This window comes from Protopterus annectens, chromosome 6.part0 (genome assembly GCF_019279795.1).
Source record: "Protopterus annectens isolate FY-2018-M chromosome 6.part0, PAN1.0, whole genome shotgun sequence".
Classification (NCBI taxonomy): domain Eukaryota; kingdom Metazoa; phylum Chordata; order Ceratodontiformes; family Protopteridae; genus Protopterus; species Protopterus annectens.
This window is the reverse complement of record NC_056737.1, coordinates 1,834,528,298-1,834,546,124: the sequence shown is the minus strand read 5'-3', so window position 1 is coordinate 1,834,546,124 and position 17,827 is coordinate 1,834,528,298. Positions and strand designations below refer to the sequence as shown.

The 17,827-nt window shown below is 39.6% G+C and overlaps 1 protein-coding gene across 1 annotated transcript in view; it reads right to left on the bottom strand.

Moving 5' to 3' along the window:
* LOC122804031 (chromodomain-helicase-DNA-binding protein 4-like) overlaps positions 1-17,827 on the bottom strand; it is a 198,978-nt gene that overhangs the window by 145,096 nt on the left and 36,055 nt on the right. Inside the window, exon 3 of the mRNA XM_044073708.1 lies at positions 7,539-7,720. Coding sequence (XP_043929643.1) covers positions 7,539-7,720 — 182 coding nt within the window. The remainder of the gene's footprint in view (positions 1-7,538; positions 7,721-17,827) is intronic.

The following is a 17,827-nucleotide window of genomic DNA, read 5'->3' as shown; positions in this document are numbered from 1 at the left end:
TATCACTCCTTGGAACAGCATGTGATGAAGAACCAGTGGAAACAAAAGAGTCTGATCTGGAGGATGAGGAATGACCGCTGCCATCTGTAATCTTCATAAATGATTTTCAGAACCTTTTTATCTTAAACTATTAGTTGTCAAAGAGAAAACTAGAGATTCATACTTACTGGAAGAAAAAAGGGGCCAGGGTGGAAGGGATCATAGGATCATAGGAGGTTACTAGGCTAATGGCCCTGGGGCCCTTACAAGCCTAGCCAATAGTTTATCCCCAAAAAAGAAACCTCAGTCAGCATTTGTCACCCCTGTCAATGAGGGACAAAGGTGGAACCCCTGGGATAAATGTGTGGTTTCCCATCCACTCATCAAAGTTACGCTTGAAGAGGGTCAGCAAGATACTCTGTTTGACATGTATGGGAAGTCTATTCCAGAGACGGGGGCAGCTTCTGGGAGACAAACCTGTCTCTCCAGCAGGTTTTGTTGATGTTTCATATTAGATTTAGGCCTATCGAGTGGGTAATGCACGAGGAGTTAGACTTATGGATATGGAGCATCTCTAGTAGGGCAGGTCCAATATTGCCTTGTAGGTGAAACAGATCACTTCTGAGCAATCTGTATGATACCGAATAAAGTGACAGTGATACAAGCCTGTCAGCATAAGACAGGTGTTGGAGGCCATGGATTCTCTTTGTGAGATATTTCTGTGGCCTGTCCAGTTGGTGCAGGTGTTTGGAGAAGTAGATACCAAACGGGACATTATACATAAAGGTCTAATGAGGGAGGAGTACAGAGAGGTAATAACCTCCTTTTTTCTGGATGCAATCCCTTTACTTATGAGATGAACCAAGTAAAAGGCTTTTCTGACCACTGCCGCCACATGATGGTCAAATGTGAGATTGTTGTCAACCTGAGTACCCAGGTCTCTCACCACAGGTTGTGTGCTTAGGGGGTTGCCATTGATGTGGTAATCAGTAGGGGGGCGTGTTTTTGCCAAATGGTATGATAATACATTTTTTTGTGTTTAACTTAAGGCCATGACTTGGTTATTTGCAGCTGTGAGACCCTCTTGCAGTATGTTAATTTCATCTGGGGGGTCAATGACAGCAGCCAACATACAGTCATTCACAAACCTGGTCAGCTACAGGCCCTTGGTCTTTGCCTTGGGTCACAAGATCTCTTGAGCAGTCATTCAGACTTGCTGGACTGTCCTTGGCTTGGGGAGGTCTGGGATTTCTTTTGGGACCCCTTGCCATTTCAGGTCTATATTAGAAAACCAAAAGTTTAAAATCGCGAACGCTCTAAAGAACAAAAGTGCAGCATAGAGGTCAAAAATTAAATCTCTATCCAAAGGTGAATTTAAAATCACATTTTAACATCCTCTGGGAAGTTCTGAGAATGCAGCCATGCAAACTTCCTCAAAACAGTAGCAGTGGCCACAGCCCTGGAAGAAGTATCAACACAGCCATACATGCACTGCAAACAATGAGAAGTGACCTGTGCAATAAAAGAAATTAAAGTTATTTAAATAGTTTTTTTCTCACAAAGGAAACTATAAATAAAATATTCCTCATATGCTCACAATTAGTTAGGACAGACTTTAACATATGAGCCTGACAATTCAAAATTCTAAAAATCAAAGTTGCAGAAGTATACACTTTTTCCCCCTTACCTAACAATATTGCTCATTTTACTATTGTTTATTTGAATGGAAAAACATTTTCCATTCATATAAATCAATGGTAATACAGAAAGTAAAAAAAAATAACTTTCACAATGTCGAACCAAATGCTCGACGCGTTTGACTCGACATTATTGTCGAAACCACCACATGATAGCCATAAAGAAGCTGATGTAAATCAAACTCCTATACAGCTATCATGTTTTTGCAGGGGGGCAAGCACCCCTGCACCACCCATGTGGGGGGCTGCACCCCCCACACACCCCCTACTTATATATTCTAACTCTGAGATCGCACTACAGTGGGGATGTGGATGAATTTCCACTCCCCACTGTACTGCCATCTCCATGCAGATAGTCAATTTCCATTTATGCGAATGCAGTTGTGCATTTGCATAAGTGGAGTCGACTATCTGGTGCAAAACTGCTTGTGCATTCGCTATTCTGTTTTTCGGCACGTTGCAGCCAATAGAATGTTGTTTGCACAAACAATAGTAAACCATATTGCTCCCATTCTTACCAGAAAGAGTAGGAGTGACTTTGACTAGGTGCTTATCAGCAATGGAATCAACTAAAGCTGTAGCTGCTGGGTCATATTTGAGAACAGTGTATAAAAATGTAAAAGGCTGGGGAACTTTATACATTCTATATGCCTTTTTAGGGACAGATGGCTGCCTGTCAGTAAAATTTCAGGCAGTAACATTCACATCCTCTAAAGCAGACAGGACAAGAGAAATGGGTGCAGGTTCTGGAAAATCCTCCTGTAACAACTCACAATATTTTCTGAGGGACTATGAAACCTCAGTGTTCTACTGAAAACACTGGCACATTCTAACAATAGTCTCAGAGAAAGCGAAATCCCCACAAGAAGAATCATAAACTGAGCTGTCCTCTGAGCCTAAATCAGAAATCTGAGGAAAAAACCTTGGATCTGTCCTTACATCTTCCTATTTAGCTTCAGAATCTTGAATCTCTTCAGGAAAAGAGGTATCCCTCTTTCTTTTACCAGATACTACTTTACAAGAAGGATCAGTAACCTGAGTTAAACCCTGAGACAGACCCAGTAAACTACTCTTATCCAAAGAAAACTGAGGACTTGAAACATGCTTTGCGTTTTGTTTCTTTTTGACAGGAAAAATGGGACCAACAGTGTTACTAATGGCAGTTGTGGCTTCCCCCGGGATGGGCACAGCATTTTGACACAAGAGGGAAACTTTCCCTGTTCCCTCTCCCAGGACCAACAAGAGTGGATCTCCTTTGCTCACTGAGTGGACTCTAACAACCACAGAGGATATGGCTAACCCTTGGTTCATAGTGACTGTAGGTGCTACACCAGAGAGACCCGAGGTAAAACATGAGTGGACTGAGTTACAAGAAATGGCAAAAGCAGAGTCGCCCACCTGTGGCTGAGACAAATTGCTAGCCTGCTGTGGTGGAAAAGGCTGTTTTTTTCTTTTTGTGGCTAGAAGACCATAGTCAAGCAAAAATAGCACCTCTTTCCAGGGAAAGACAAGCAGCAAATGGTAAACAATACCAGTCTACAAAAGTTACTTTTTTGACAAAAAGAAAACACAGTATAAAGTGCTTTAAAACACTATGTCTGCCCCACAAAAGTAAAACAAACACAATTTATCCACAGAAAAAATGTTTTCCGTTACTTTACACCACTTTTAAACTGACAGGAAAAATGAATGCTTTGTCTGAAAGTATGTTACAGTCTCGTGACAATTCAATAAAACACAACACTCCTAGATTTAAAATAACTTTCCTGAAGATGAAGGTAAAAAACAGCAACACAAAAAAGAAAATGGAAGTTTTTTCCCAAAGGGAACTTATCTCTCCAGCAAAGGAATAGCACAAGTTGAACATCGATCCTCGAAAGCCTCAGAGGTACAATCTCTTCGGCAGCAGAAAAACTCTGAAGGGCTTCACAGCCAAATTTGTCTTTTGGTCAGCTCATCTTAAGCTGCCTGACAGTTTGTGCATGTGGAAAGTGTCCTGAAGGTTTGGAAGCTAGCTGTTTGTTATATCCTTGGCAGGATATAATCCATATATAACTAAGGCTACTGCAACAGTGATTAATATGATGAACATCTTTTATTTTAGTAAAAAAATTAATAAAATAATACTACATGCTAGGATGGAAGACTGGTGCAGCTATTAACATTGCTGCCTCACAGTGCTTGGTTCTCCAGTTCAGTTGGTTGCAGTGACAGGATAGGCTCCTGCTTTCTGGATAACCCAAATAAATTGATATATCTTACATGTGTTTAGTGAGTAGTGCTCTCTTTCATTTCTCCAAAGCACTTTTTTAGCCCAGCAGCTTGTTGAACTGTTCCACTTGGTCTATGTGAGTCTGTTGGTCCATTCTATATGGCAGAGCACCCCACATCATGGGGGGTGGGGTACACTCTCCTTTCTAAAGATATGAGTATCACTTAAAAGATGGGCATTGTCTGCGACTGGCAATAAATTTTAGTTAATATTCTTGTTTTCCAGGTGCTTGTGTGTATGATGAACAAACATGGTGCTCAAAAGCCAGCTTCAATGGCATCTACACAGTTTCAAGGTCTTAGTGCTGCCTTGCACAGGTACTGGCAAACTCTTGTGTACCCAGGGCTAGCATAGTATCCTGTCTACCTCAGAAAGTATTCCTGTAGTACAGAACCTCAATTGCTTCCTTGCATTATGGATTTGCTAGTCACTGGTAGCTGCATCCGTCCTATTTTGGACTAATTGGACAGATTTGCTATTTAGCATACTAAACCCTTTAAAATACCTGCCAACCAAATAAATACTCAGACTTAATGATGCAACCACCAATCAGCTAACCGACAATACTTTTAAATTCTTTAAGTCACCTCAACTCTCAGAATCTCTTGCTAAGACCTGAAACACTATGAACATACTAGACTGACTCCATAGCTTAGTTGTCTGTCAATGACATTTTCTCACAAGAATAATTTTTGTAAGCTGCTTCTCCTTTAACACAGCCCATTATGAATTTCTGTGGCACTAATTCCTAGGTTTCAAAACCTGCTGTTGACAGCAGACAGCCTTAGCATTTCTCCTTGATATCCTTCAAAGTTTCTTAACCTAACTGTAAAACATACAGTCAGCAAAGGAAGCATTCATAGTTGTAAAAGAATATTCATAGTTGTTAGATGTGTCTAGGCGTCCCAGAAACCTGCAACCAATTATGCTGCCTCAATATTATTCCTGCTGTGGCAACCCTGGCTTAACAGGCAGGGATGCCAATCACAGACCTCAAGATTTGTTGCTAAGTCTCAAAATAAACCAGATTCTGCAGGATCCAGGCCTTTATAGATGAATCCAGAATGGACCCTCATCCTCTGACATTTTAGGATCGTCTGACTACCTCACAATTGCATTATGGCTTGTTATAAACAAAGACAAGGCAGATACTATATAGAGTTCTTTTTCCCTAAATCAATGCATTAAAGTCTTAGTCCAGAAACAAGACAGGGAAACAGATGAATGCCTGTTGCCCTGTCAGACCGAAGACCCATACTCTACAATTTATCTGGAGACACCTTAAATAGACAGCATAGTGGACTTTATGAGTGGGAGCAGCTGTAAACTACTTTCATTTGGCATTCAATATTAGCTAAATATCCCATCAAGTTTTGCTACCTGTCAGCTATGGTACTGTGGAATCTAGCTGGTCACCAAGATTGAGGTTAACTTCTTCAAGTGAAAATTCATGCCCTGTTCAGAGAGGGAAACAGAGAAAAAGAGTCATGCCAATTTCAAATTCATGATCCTCTTAATCTTCAGAAAGAATCAGTTATTGTACTCAAGAATGGATCAATGAGACACACTGGAAAAATGCAAAATAATTTAGTCTTCTAAAGAGTGAAGACGCAGAACTTTCTAGGATGTCAACTTTTGGGCAAACTTGGCCAAAATTTTTTTTTTGATCATGATAGCCCCATATGCACAACAGAGGATTCTGTGAAGAAAACTGCTGAAGTAATAATCAGCTTTGTGGAAAATAGGGACTAAAGTCTCCTGTCACAAGTCTGCCACAGCCTGCTGGGGACTTTAATTAGAATGAATTTCACAAGATCTATGTATGACTCCTCCTGTGAAAAAGGGACCAAGGAGCTTGGTTGAGGTCTTTTCAGAGCAACTACAAAATAAAAAGGCACAAGATTAGAACAACCTGGTAGGCAACTGTACCTCCAGAACATCTGAGAGAATATTTATTCTCTAAAGGGAAAGCCAATCAGATCAAAACAACCTTGCAAGTTATTTTACATCCAGAAAATCAGAGAATATTCCTCTCCACAGTCCAATTAATCCCAAATGATCCAGCAAAATCAAATTAGCGAATAAAGCAGACAAGGAAAAAAGAAGGTACTTCTATGGTAGTATGAGAGCTGTCAAAATTTACCAGTCATCTGTGGCTGCATGAAAGTAACCAAGCTCCTCAGTCATTCATGGCACTATGAGAGTAACCAACATTCCCAGCATTTGTAGCAGCACAGCAGCAGCCAAAATTCCCAGGCATTTTTGGCAGTACAATAGTAGCCAAGATCTCGAGTCATCTTTGTCAGGAAAGGAATCGCCAAGATGCCCTATCAGACTTCATAGCAAGAGCATGTTTTACCACCATGCATTTAGAAAATGCCAGTTACAAATGTAGTTTTACAGCTTGGACTCCTTTTAATGGTCATAACTCAGGACTGCAAGTCTTTGGACTCATAGGTGCTATAAAAATAATCAGGTTGAGACTAATGTCTGTCTGATGGTCAGTTGCCCAAACAGACTTTTTTAAAGATATGTTTCCTCCATACTACCTATCAGTCATCATCATCCCCCATTATCTTAATGGCTCCAGCCACAGAGAGGAGCCATCATCCAGGCAACCATCAGCATTCTTCTGTTTATCCCTACTCCTGTTTCCTGGCAGTAACTTGTGCAAGTGGAATTCTTACAATAAACGTTTCTCATACAGGTGCTTCCAAACATGTCTTAATGCTGCTTCAACAAATTCACTTGCTTTAGTTTTATTCTGTATTGCTGTGCCACCCAGGCTCGGTAGGGTGTTTGCCTTGTTATACATCAAGTGCCATCCCTCACCCCTCAATCAGAGAAAGCCAGACACCCACTTCCACTCTTCCAGACAGTTCATTCAAATCCCCAGACATTACTGAATGTTAGGTTGACATTATTACATTCAGCACGTTATCCCTGTTAACCCCAGAACAGGTCCCAGACTTTTAATTTCTGTAACAATGTTCATCATTATAATTACCCTTTTTCCCATTTTCTATATGGGACTGGGGTATTGTGTCAACTGTTGCTGTCTCTCTAAATTCAGTGCCACTTGCCTACCTTCTTCATCAGTTATGCCAGACTGATGCAGGTCTTCTCATACACAATCCATCCACTTCTTTGCTGGATGCCCTCATTTCCTCTTGCCTCCTTCCTGTCTCTCACAAATCTTCTACAGCAGATTGTATTCTGCTTTTCTGCACATGTGCCCAAACCACAGTAATCTTCTCTCTTTGAACTTCACTACAACTGCAGTTACTTTGGCTTCTGCTCTAATGTTTTTATTTCTTCAGATGCCCAAAAATTGCATGTAGCAAGACATTTTTTTCAGCAATGTCCATGATGATAAATACCTATCTTTACAATTTCTTATGGCACATCAGCTTGTAACTATCAAACCCCTGTCAGAGACATAAGAAGTATTGAACCTATAACCTCTTTGTGTCATGAGACTGTGTCATCCCAAGAATTAAACTCAAGATCCACTAGCTGCAAGTACAACCATAGTGCACCATACAGAGTATGCAATCTGTAATGTAAAACACCTATAACATCAGCCGTACCTGTGATTTATAATGCGATGAACCATCAACCACTCTGGATTGATACCAACATGATAGCAACTGTCATCAGGCTTCATCTTACTGATGTCCTCGCTTTCCAAGTGGGAACCCACATAGGGTGGTTCACTCATGTCCTTTTTCTTTCGGTAGTTCTTTAACACAGCTTTACCGAGCTCTGCCAGCTAAAGAGAAAAGTAGCAGCAGTGAGTATGGATAAGCATGAGAAGGACCACATCTGAAAGCAAAAGGCATACAGAAAGCACATAACAGATGCCTGACAGGGCTAGCAAATGAGTCCACAGTAAGTATGCACAGGTCAGAGATTACTGCTTTACAGCAGCAGAAACCAAAAACAGTTTCTGCACACAAAAGTAAAATATGTAAAGAAGGGCAAAAGATTCAATGGCCAAGGATGCTAGGTCAAAACAGTGGCGGGCAGAGATGAAAACAATGGTGTGTGTGTGTGTGTGTGTGTGTGTGTGTGTGTGTGTGTGTGTGTGTGTGTGTGTGTGTGTGTGTGTGTGTGTGTGTGTGTGTGTGTTTTTCATGTGCATGTGTGTGCATGTGTCTGTGCATGTGCAGGTATGTATGAGTATACCATGAAGGCACCAGGACTCAACCATCCATCTATCTCCAAAATGTAGAGCAGTAATTCTCATACAGTGAAACAAACTGGCAAAATGTGAAACACTAACTTTGACTAAGAAGTTCACAGAATGGCTAATACCTGTTTCTTCATACTCACAACATTTTTTTAATGTATTGATGTAATTCATCACTAATATCACTGACATTTGTTAAAACAATTCTAAAGAATTAATGTGGAACAAAGAAACCTGATGACCTATGTTCAGTTAGCAGTATTGGTGCTGGAGATGGGAATACCTGCCCCTCACCATTGATAGAATGAATGGGCCAAATGAATACAAGTAGAGGAGCCATCAAGTATGTTCAGAGGTGGTGGGGGACTGAGGTGGGGGATACATAATACAAACATTTATGGAAAAGGTCATGTCAGTAGTATATAATTTCGGAAGTAAGACAGGATAGATGGAAATGGTACAAAATTATAACTGAAGAATGGTTCTTAGAAAAAGGAAGATATTAATTAAGAATGAAGGTCCAGAAGATATATTCCTCAAATGTGTTATGCAAGAACAGTGAGTTCTTAAAAGTTTCATGTGGTGACTGGGATAAAGAAAATTACATTGCAGGGGGAGATATATTATAAATGTATAAGTGAAAAGAATTGTTTCTACTAGAAGTTTGAAGCTATTACACTATTATTACAGCTATTATTCATTGACTGTCAAAAAGTTACAAATTTAAGAAAGTGAGTGAGTCAGCATTTACGAAGTTTTCAGCTAGGTTTTCCAAGACATATGATTCTGTTTGTCATGAGCAGAGCCTGATCCAATATTAGGCAGGACAGGCAGTTACCTAGGGCCCCGTGGCTGGGGGGGGGGGGGGGTCACACTGGCCAGGAGACTTAAATATTAATTTTTTAAAAATTCTTAACGCCACAGTGATGGTCTCTTCTTCTTTAAGGAGGACCATGCATACATTGTACACATGCTTGCTAGCAGGGATGTAAAGTCATTCCACAGTGCACTCTGAATTTAAAAATAGCCTTTCCAGTAACAGAGAAGGTAAGAGAGTGTGTGTGTGTGTGTGTGTGTGTGTGTGTGTGTGTGTGTGTGTGTGTGTGTGTGTGTGTGTATGTGTGCATGTAATTTAAACTAGCAGTTCTGTTAATATCCGAGATTGTGTGTGTGTGTGTGTGTGTGTGCGTGTGTGTGTGTGTGTGTGTGTGTGTGTGTGTGTGTGTGTGTGTGTGTGTGTGTGTGTGTGTGTGTGTGTGTGCGCGTGTCTGTGTGAGAGCGAAAGTATGTGTGTGTGTAGGTGTGGTGTGCTTTTAAAATACCTATCAACGGTCCAGATTTAGCCACATAATTTTGGTCCATTTATCATACAATTTGTGGTTTTCTGGCACTTCATGGAGGGCTGAAGTCACTAAATAATGACATATATGAGTTTGACTTCATATCCTTCAGAAAATGCATGCTAACATAAATCCTGTTATTCTAGAAACTAATATCACAAGTAATAAACCACTGGTCCAACCATTAGAATATGTTTATTAAAAATCATAACAAAGCTTTTAAGCCACTCAGGACTCTTCATCAGTGTTACAATTAAAAAAACATTCATCCCCTATTTAAAATCAAATCCAGCCTATCAGAGTAATTCCAGAAACTATGTTAAAAAGAGCAGTATTTAAAATCTATCCCTATTTTAGGCCATTGTATCACCATTATTTCAGGCTTTGTCTAGATTTCTTGCACTAAGATGATAAAAGGTATGGGTACCTCAACTGTCAGATGTTTGCCTCATATTTTTGGCCTGTTCCTTATAAAAGTTGTGGTTTTCTGGCAATTCATGGAGGATTGAAGTTACTAAATAATGACATATATGAGCTTGACTTTATATCCTTCAGAAAATATATGATAACACAAATCCTGTTATTCTAGTAATTTTCTAAGTTAAAAAGAGCAATATTTAAAATCTATCCATATTTTTTGGCCATTATATCCCCATTATTTTAGGTTTTGTCCAGATTTCTTGCAATAAGAGGTTGAGAGATATGCATACCTCTCAGCTGTCTAGATTTTACCCTATATTTTTAGCTTATTCCTCATAAAATGTGTGGTTTTGAGAGTTATGGTGGTATGGTATGAAATTGCGTAGATGGGGGGGAGGCAGGTTAGTCAATTAACTTGATCAGGCTTGACCCTGTAACTTGGTTATAGGAGACAATAAACTGAATCCTCTACACCAACTTCCAGACTGCTGAAGGAATTGTGAGCTTCAGTGGAGATGAGGCCAAATCTTTTACACTAACTGCCAGACTGCTGACAGCATTGTGAGTTTGAGTTTTAGTACGTTTTCAGGAAATTATGAGTTTCAGTGCATTTTCAAGGGATTATGAGTTTCCATGCATTTTCATTAAATTGTGAGTTTCAAGAGAAGAGGGTTTACTGTTGCTCATGATAAGTCTGTTTAAAATGTGCAACTAACTGCTTTGTTTAGCAAATGGCAGTCACTGTTTGCACTGTAGAATTTGACAGCAGTGTTAGGAGCATAATTGCCCTTGGTAAAGAAGGCTATGGAATCTACTTCCATACCATGCAGATGGAGTGCTGGTACTGCAAATGCCCTTTTGATTGCTGATTATTTGGTGCATTTTAAGGGAGGGAGGGATAGGGGTTCATTATTCCCGAGTGTGCTCTCCTTTGTATGAGATGCCTACTAACTATGAAGTTGTTGGTTTGTCCATCATTCCCTACTGAAATATTACCAGCTTACACATTTTTTAATGTAACATAGGCAATTTAATACTTCAAGGGCAGCAGGCATTGAATTTGTAGATGAAACACTGAAATGTAAAATTGCTTGCCAGTAGCAACCTCCTCATAGTTACAGTTCTCTAATGTGGAATTATCTGGATGAATTTTACTTCTGCCGAGATTGTGCTTATTGACTGATGTAGGTGGATTGTGATGACAGATGTGTGAGTGGCCCTTTATGGTTGAAATTTTCTGAAATTGGTAGTTTTGCCATTATTGGTTCATGCATTTTGTTTCATTGCTTACTGAAACATTCTAACAACTGGTGCTGTATTAAACAAGGAATATAATTTAATACAATCGGGCGGCGCAGTGTTGCAGCGGTTAATGCTGTCGCCTCAGAGCAAGAGGTTCTCCAGTTCGATTCTTGGCTGGGGTGCCTTCTGTGTGGAGTTTGCATGTTCTCCCTGCGTTCGCGTGGGTTTCCTCCGGGTACTCTGGTTTCCTCCCACATTCTAAAGACATGCTTCTGGAGCATTTGTCCCCGGGCCTCCGCTGAAAACAGGATCTGTGGAACCTAGTCGGACATTCCCGGTCAACAAATGTTAAATAACAAATAAAAAAAAAAATAAATCAGGAAGGTGAATCAAAGAACACATAACGTATGCATGTCCCCAAAAATATGTGCAAGGAGCTTATGGTTTGAAAACAGTCCAAAGGTTAACTTAATAATCCACTGGCCAGATGTCTTTTCATAGAATGCGGGTTTTAATGTGGTTTCAATGAAAGTGAGTTTCAAGAGCAGAGATGTTTACTGCTCATGCTAAGTCTATTTTCATTATGGGACTGTATTGTTTGTTTAGCAATGGCTATCAGTATTTATGCTATTTTATTTCAATAGCTGTAATCATTGTAAAAGTAAATAAGAAAGCAGTATGCACACTGACAGGTTTGAACAGTGCTTATGGTAATGGAGAAAAATAGCCAAGTAATGGAACAGTGGAATGGCTGAAGACGGGTCTGCTCTGGGTGGCCCCAATCTATTACTATGCCTAGGGCCCCATTTGACCTTGATCTGACTCCGATCATGAGTTTTTTATGGGTCATAAACTGAAGGGCAAAGAAGAGTACTTACTGATGTATACATTAAGGAAGATTTAGAATGTTAGGCAACATTTAGCATTTTACAGTAATGTGTTGGGATCACAATCAGATTTGTAATAATACAGTATGTACACAGTAATGTGAAATTAGAATATGTTTTATGATGTGTAAGTAAAAGCATCCACTCTTTGTGATAAGTGCCATTTGATCATTTACATCCAACTGAGCTACTAGTCTGAAGTGTGCCACTTTGGGGCTGCATTACAATTTCTGTATTAAAACATGAAGCCATGTACCTGGCATGGTAATAAAGTCATTAAAGGCAAATTCTATCTTTTGAGCTACTGCCACTGCAATAGGATTCCCCTGAATAACTGATAAAGAAAGTAAAAAAATCTGTTGTGGCCTAGTCCATAATTTAACTCCCAAGATGTCCCATTTGAAGAACTTGAGAATGACTTTTAAAATGAGGATATAGGTACACACCACTAGTGCTAGGCCTGCCTGTGAGCAATTGGTCATCACTTGATCCATTTGGCTAGTCAGGTTCAACCCCAAAAAAGATGCACAGACGTACAATGTAACCTTACCACTTGCAAACAGTGACAATTAGGGTCTACAAATGGTGAAGGCTGGGGATCACTTGCAATGTCAATCAAGTGTTACATAGCCAGCAGAAGGACTGACCCTTGATGATGAAATCTGGGTTTTGGGACAAAAAATGCCCCCCTTCTAGGGAATAACCCAGAACTTGAACAGGAGGTTGAAAGGTATCATCCAGACCTAGCTGGTCTACCTTTTAGACAGCAATGGTTTTAGAACATGCTTTAATTGGGGTGGTATCTGTCATAATCCGGAGCTGTTGCAACTGAGAGACCCAGAGCAGATGAGGCCATATTTATAACACTGGAATAGCAGCAGACTATCCCTGTGTGGATATGTATCATGTTACCCCCTGCTGTAAGTGAGGTAACTCGCACAGGAGAAGAACCAGAGCAGAAATCCATCTGTCTTATGGAGCAGCAACCTTATGACCAGTTGTCAGAGGACACTTAGTAAAGCATTCCTGGATTCCTTGGATCACAGGTGCCTGCTCCTGTGATTGCAAGCTGTCAGACATCACTTGGTTAAGCACAGCTGGACCTCTAGGTCACAGGCAGGTACCTACCTTACCAGATTCTTAGGTCAAAGACACCGGCCCCATTAATGAACAAGGTGGCCGCACAATTTAATTTAAGTCAATGGTGTTCTCCTAGGCCTTTAGGTCACAGGTGCCTGGCCCTGCAATGTGAAATGTGGCTACACAATTTAACTTGTTAGAAGGAGATTCTTTGGAATCCTTTTTTATTTTACTTCTATCCAGAATTGTACTTATATTTTGAAGTAACTTCAACCTTCTTAGAAGAAGAAGAAAAAAAAACAGTAAATAAAAATGTGACACAAAAATCTGATAGGCAAAAAGCTTCAAATAGACCATAGCCAACCAGATATTTTTCTTAGTGCAATACATTCAATCTCCTTTGACAGAGCCCATGGGAAGTATGCAAATTACCCATTAAGGACCAGCAAGTGTTTCAGCCACATAGCTTCTGATTGCTCTTCATTTTTTTTTTTATTTTTATAAATCTTTATTAAGACATTCAGGACAATAAAGCCAAACTCTAGCAGTTACAGACATGACATGTTTCACCCTTTTATGGACTCATCTGTGCAGCACAGCAGCATAAGTGGATAGTTTGGCCATTACCTAAAAAAGCTTTAACCAAAGGTTTATGTCCTTAATATTAGGGTGACTACATTAGTTCCCAATAAGAAAAGGAAGAAAGCAGAAGAATAAAAGAAACAAGTTCCTGCAATCTCCTGTACTCTAAAACTGACCTTAGATTTAAAGATCTTTACTTACATATTAATAAAGTGCATTTAGGAAGTAATCTCTCTTAAAACAAACATTGAAAGTGGACATTTTTAGGAAGATATGACATTTCAAGAACACTTGCTAAAAGAATTTGGGGGTGGGGGAGGAAGGGAGGCTTTAGTACTGAAATGCACAATTAGCACATAAGAAAATGCAGCATACTGATTATACTTAGGACTGCCAAAAGAGAGGCCAGGAAAACAACAGTCTCAAAGAAACCCAGTGTCATGACAATTTCTAGGAAAAAACAAATGGGACATAGTGAACTTTAAAAATGGCTTCTCCAAACAGTCATGTGTTTGTCTTTGTGTGAGCAGATCTGTGTGTGTGTGTGTGTGTGTGTGTGTGTGTGTGTGTGTGTGTGTGTGTGTGTGTGTGTGTGTGTGTGTGTGTGTGTGAGCGTGCGTACATGTGTGCACACATGCGTGCATGCACAAGTCTATCTTTTGGGTGTGTCTAGCAAATAGTCATTTTCACTATTCATATAATTGAAAGCATGGAAATAAATATAAATTTATCTGCACTTGGCATACTTTTGCAAGCAAATGGTTAGTCCAAGCCTGACTTCAAATAAAGCCATATTAATACAGCAATAGAAGCAAGCAAGCCAACAAGACAACTGCTGATATACAGTATAACAGATGTAAAGGATAACACATATATAGTATTTATGCAACGTATTTAATAGCCAAAAATGAATGGCTCCATAAAAATAAACAAGCAAGGAGAAGATGGGCAAAGTATAAACATTGTAAGAACATCAGTATGAAGAAAGAAAAGGAACTGAGTGGAGGTGCAACACAAGAAAGAATAAAGACTTTGATGAGAAGGCTTAAATGGTGAGGACATTAGGTTCTAAAAGAGAGCAGTGTGAGGGGATAGTAAAAGTGCAGCAAGAGAAAGATGACAATCAGAGGCACCCCACTAAAGAATAGTTGTAACGCCATTGGTCATTTAGGGTAGCAGAAATTATTAGGTGAAAAAAGTAAATATCAAGTGAGGGAAGAAAGAATGATATCTGTGGTGAAAGCAGTGGGAATGAAATGAGTGTATGTATCAATGGTGCAGATGTGACAGATGACTGTAGAAGTACACTGAGTAACATAAAAGGATTCTGAAAAGGTTTATAAGGCATCTTTGGGATTATATAAAAGGCTTAAATAAAAGCAAATGACAATTCTAAACTGGGATTAAAGTATCTAGCAGTTCTACTTACCAGCTGCTCGGAAACCCATGAGCAGTGCCAGTATGACCAACCTTGCCATTTAACAAGGAAATGCCTTTCTGGTCGGCCTTCCAGGGTCTTTGTCTTCATAGATTTGTCTGTGTTTTTTGAAGAGCATGATGTTGGAGACAAATCCTGAAACCATCTCCAGGTCAAAATTTTCTCTACCGTTGGGAGCTTAAAAAAAGTGTTATTAAATGAATGGTTATCATAGGTCATTTCATAATTACATGTAAGCTCATCAATAAAAGGTCAAGCAGTGTCTCAGTCATATATTATCAGTAAAGTAACTGTATAAAGAGGCACGTTTGTCCAACTTTGACATACAGGTGCTGTCTGGTCATGGGTGAAATGCTCCTGTGTTATGGGAAAAACACTGCTACAGAAACTAAAATTATGTGTATCGTAAGAGTGACCCAGAAGTTCTCATATGCTGCCTTTACCACTCAATACACTCACCCACAGAGTCACCCAGTCACTCCAGGATGTTTCTCAACGTGGCTCAGACTAATTTGGCTGTCAGGAGGCTGGGAAGACACTAGATACAGAAAACATAGTGAAACATCATTGAAAGAGCGGAGAAGCATCAAGCTGCTTATGAGGTGGGCCTAGTCATATCTCTTCTAAGTTGCAGCATTTCCCTTATACATCCCTGTCAAATTAAGATGGCAGTGTACAACAAATTCCATCAGTGTAAGGCTGAGATGCAATTGGTCCTGTGGTGTATCAAATACCAATACTGTGAGAGATGGAATGGAAAATGCCACAAACACAAGACAGAACAAACTACTCAAAACTCACCATTTCTTGAATGAGACCATCAGAGTCGGAATCCTGTGCAACACATATTGTACACGCTGTACTAGCCTATATTATATTTTAAAATCTGCAAAGGCAGAACACAACAGAAAGTTACCCTAAAACACAGAGCCTTTTCACTTTCAAAATGTATTTTCTGCCTTTTTTCAGTCTGCCAGTTCTAGAGAGACAGATCACTGCAGTAATGTACTATAGGATACATGTCAACCAATCAACAGCACTTTAATCAAGTGCTGTGCAATCAGTGGAAAAAGAGCTAAATGAGTTTTGCCTAGCCTTGGAGATAAGGAGACCCCCCCACACCCCCAAACTTAAACAAACGTACTCTGAAGTCACACAATAGCGGAGAAAAAAGAAAGCTCCACTATCTGCAAAATTTGTTGCACTCATTTCCATTGATCAGGTAGCACTCAATTAAAGTGCTGTCAATGGCCTGACATGATCCCATGCTATAAACACATGAGAAAAATAATCATCATATAAAGAAGCAATAAAGCAATATACTCATAAATAGGGAAGAAAGTTTCATTGTATTTCTAAATTATTTTATTCATTATTTAACCACGTAAGAGCTGGTCATTACAGACCATTTTCAGCTAAGACCCAAGCCACAAATCCTACAGTAAAGGTGGCATACATGAACAGTTAGAACCAAACTGTATGCTTTTTTAGACAGGAGGTCTTGAGGAGTAACAGGAAAACAGTGTACCCAGAGAAACCCATGCAGACTCTGGGACAACATGTAAACACTACATAGATCATGACTGGATATCAGGAGTGAACCTTATGATTGTGAGGCAGAATTCCTAACCACTAAGACAGTGTGCTGTCATTGAGAGGGTAAGTTGAACTAATGCCCCATCAGCACTTTACTTGTTCATGCTTCATTATTGTTCTGCTCCAGTACCATGGTGGAAGTACTGTCGTGATTCTGTCTTTTGGTTAAAGGCTTTTGCTTCTTACATATCATTTGTATTGAAAATGTACTAGCCTGTTTGCCTGCAACCTCCTGTCTCCAGTCTCTCTAGAACATATAATCCTTTGATTCTTTCTTTGAGAATTCTGTAGAAAATCAACAATTTTTTTCAGGGACTCCATTTCATTTGAGTTCCCTGTCATCTAAAATTAACCTTTGTATTATTTCTTCAGTCAGGCTACAAAAAGAAGATAATATTAGCTGTTTCTGAAAAGAATAAGAATTATTTTCTCTGCAGAAACTTTTCCTTTGCATTCACAGCCCAAATAATACATATTTTCTGTCATTCATGATAACTGCTTAAAGGAAAATAGGCAGGCCAGCTATACTATTGTTAGTCATCAGTGTTTTAAAAGTGTACTCTCTCTGCTACACTGCAGTAGTTTTTATAGTCCGTGTAGCACAGGAATACAAACAGCTTGCTATGTGGGCTTTCTTAGGCCAAAAATCCAAAATGCAATGCACAACATAATGTAAGGTCCAATGAGAAAGTCCTAACTATGTAAGACTTGTACAAATTGACCACATTATGCTTTGACATAGCTGAATATCACAGAAATGCCACAAGAAGGGAGGCACAGTCAAAGCTGTGTTTAATTTATGCATGGCACTTTGTTCAGGGATTGCATTGTAGGGACAGGATTCTGTTAACTGGTACTGAGAGCCACAACCACCTCATCTTTGAAAAAAAGGTGTTGATGAGAACTTGCAATTCAGAGTCTTTCTGGCTGAGATATTGGTGACTACACACAGACACACAGACACACAGACAGACAAACACACAGACACACACACACACACACACACACACACACACACACACACACACACACACACACACATGGTGTTTTCTAGGAAAGCAACTTCATAGGGGCTGAATCTGCAAGTTTAATGGAACCAGGG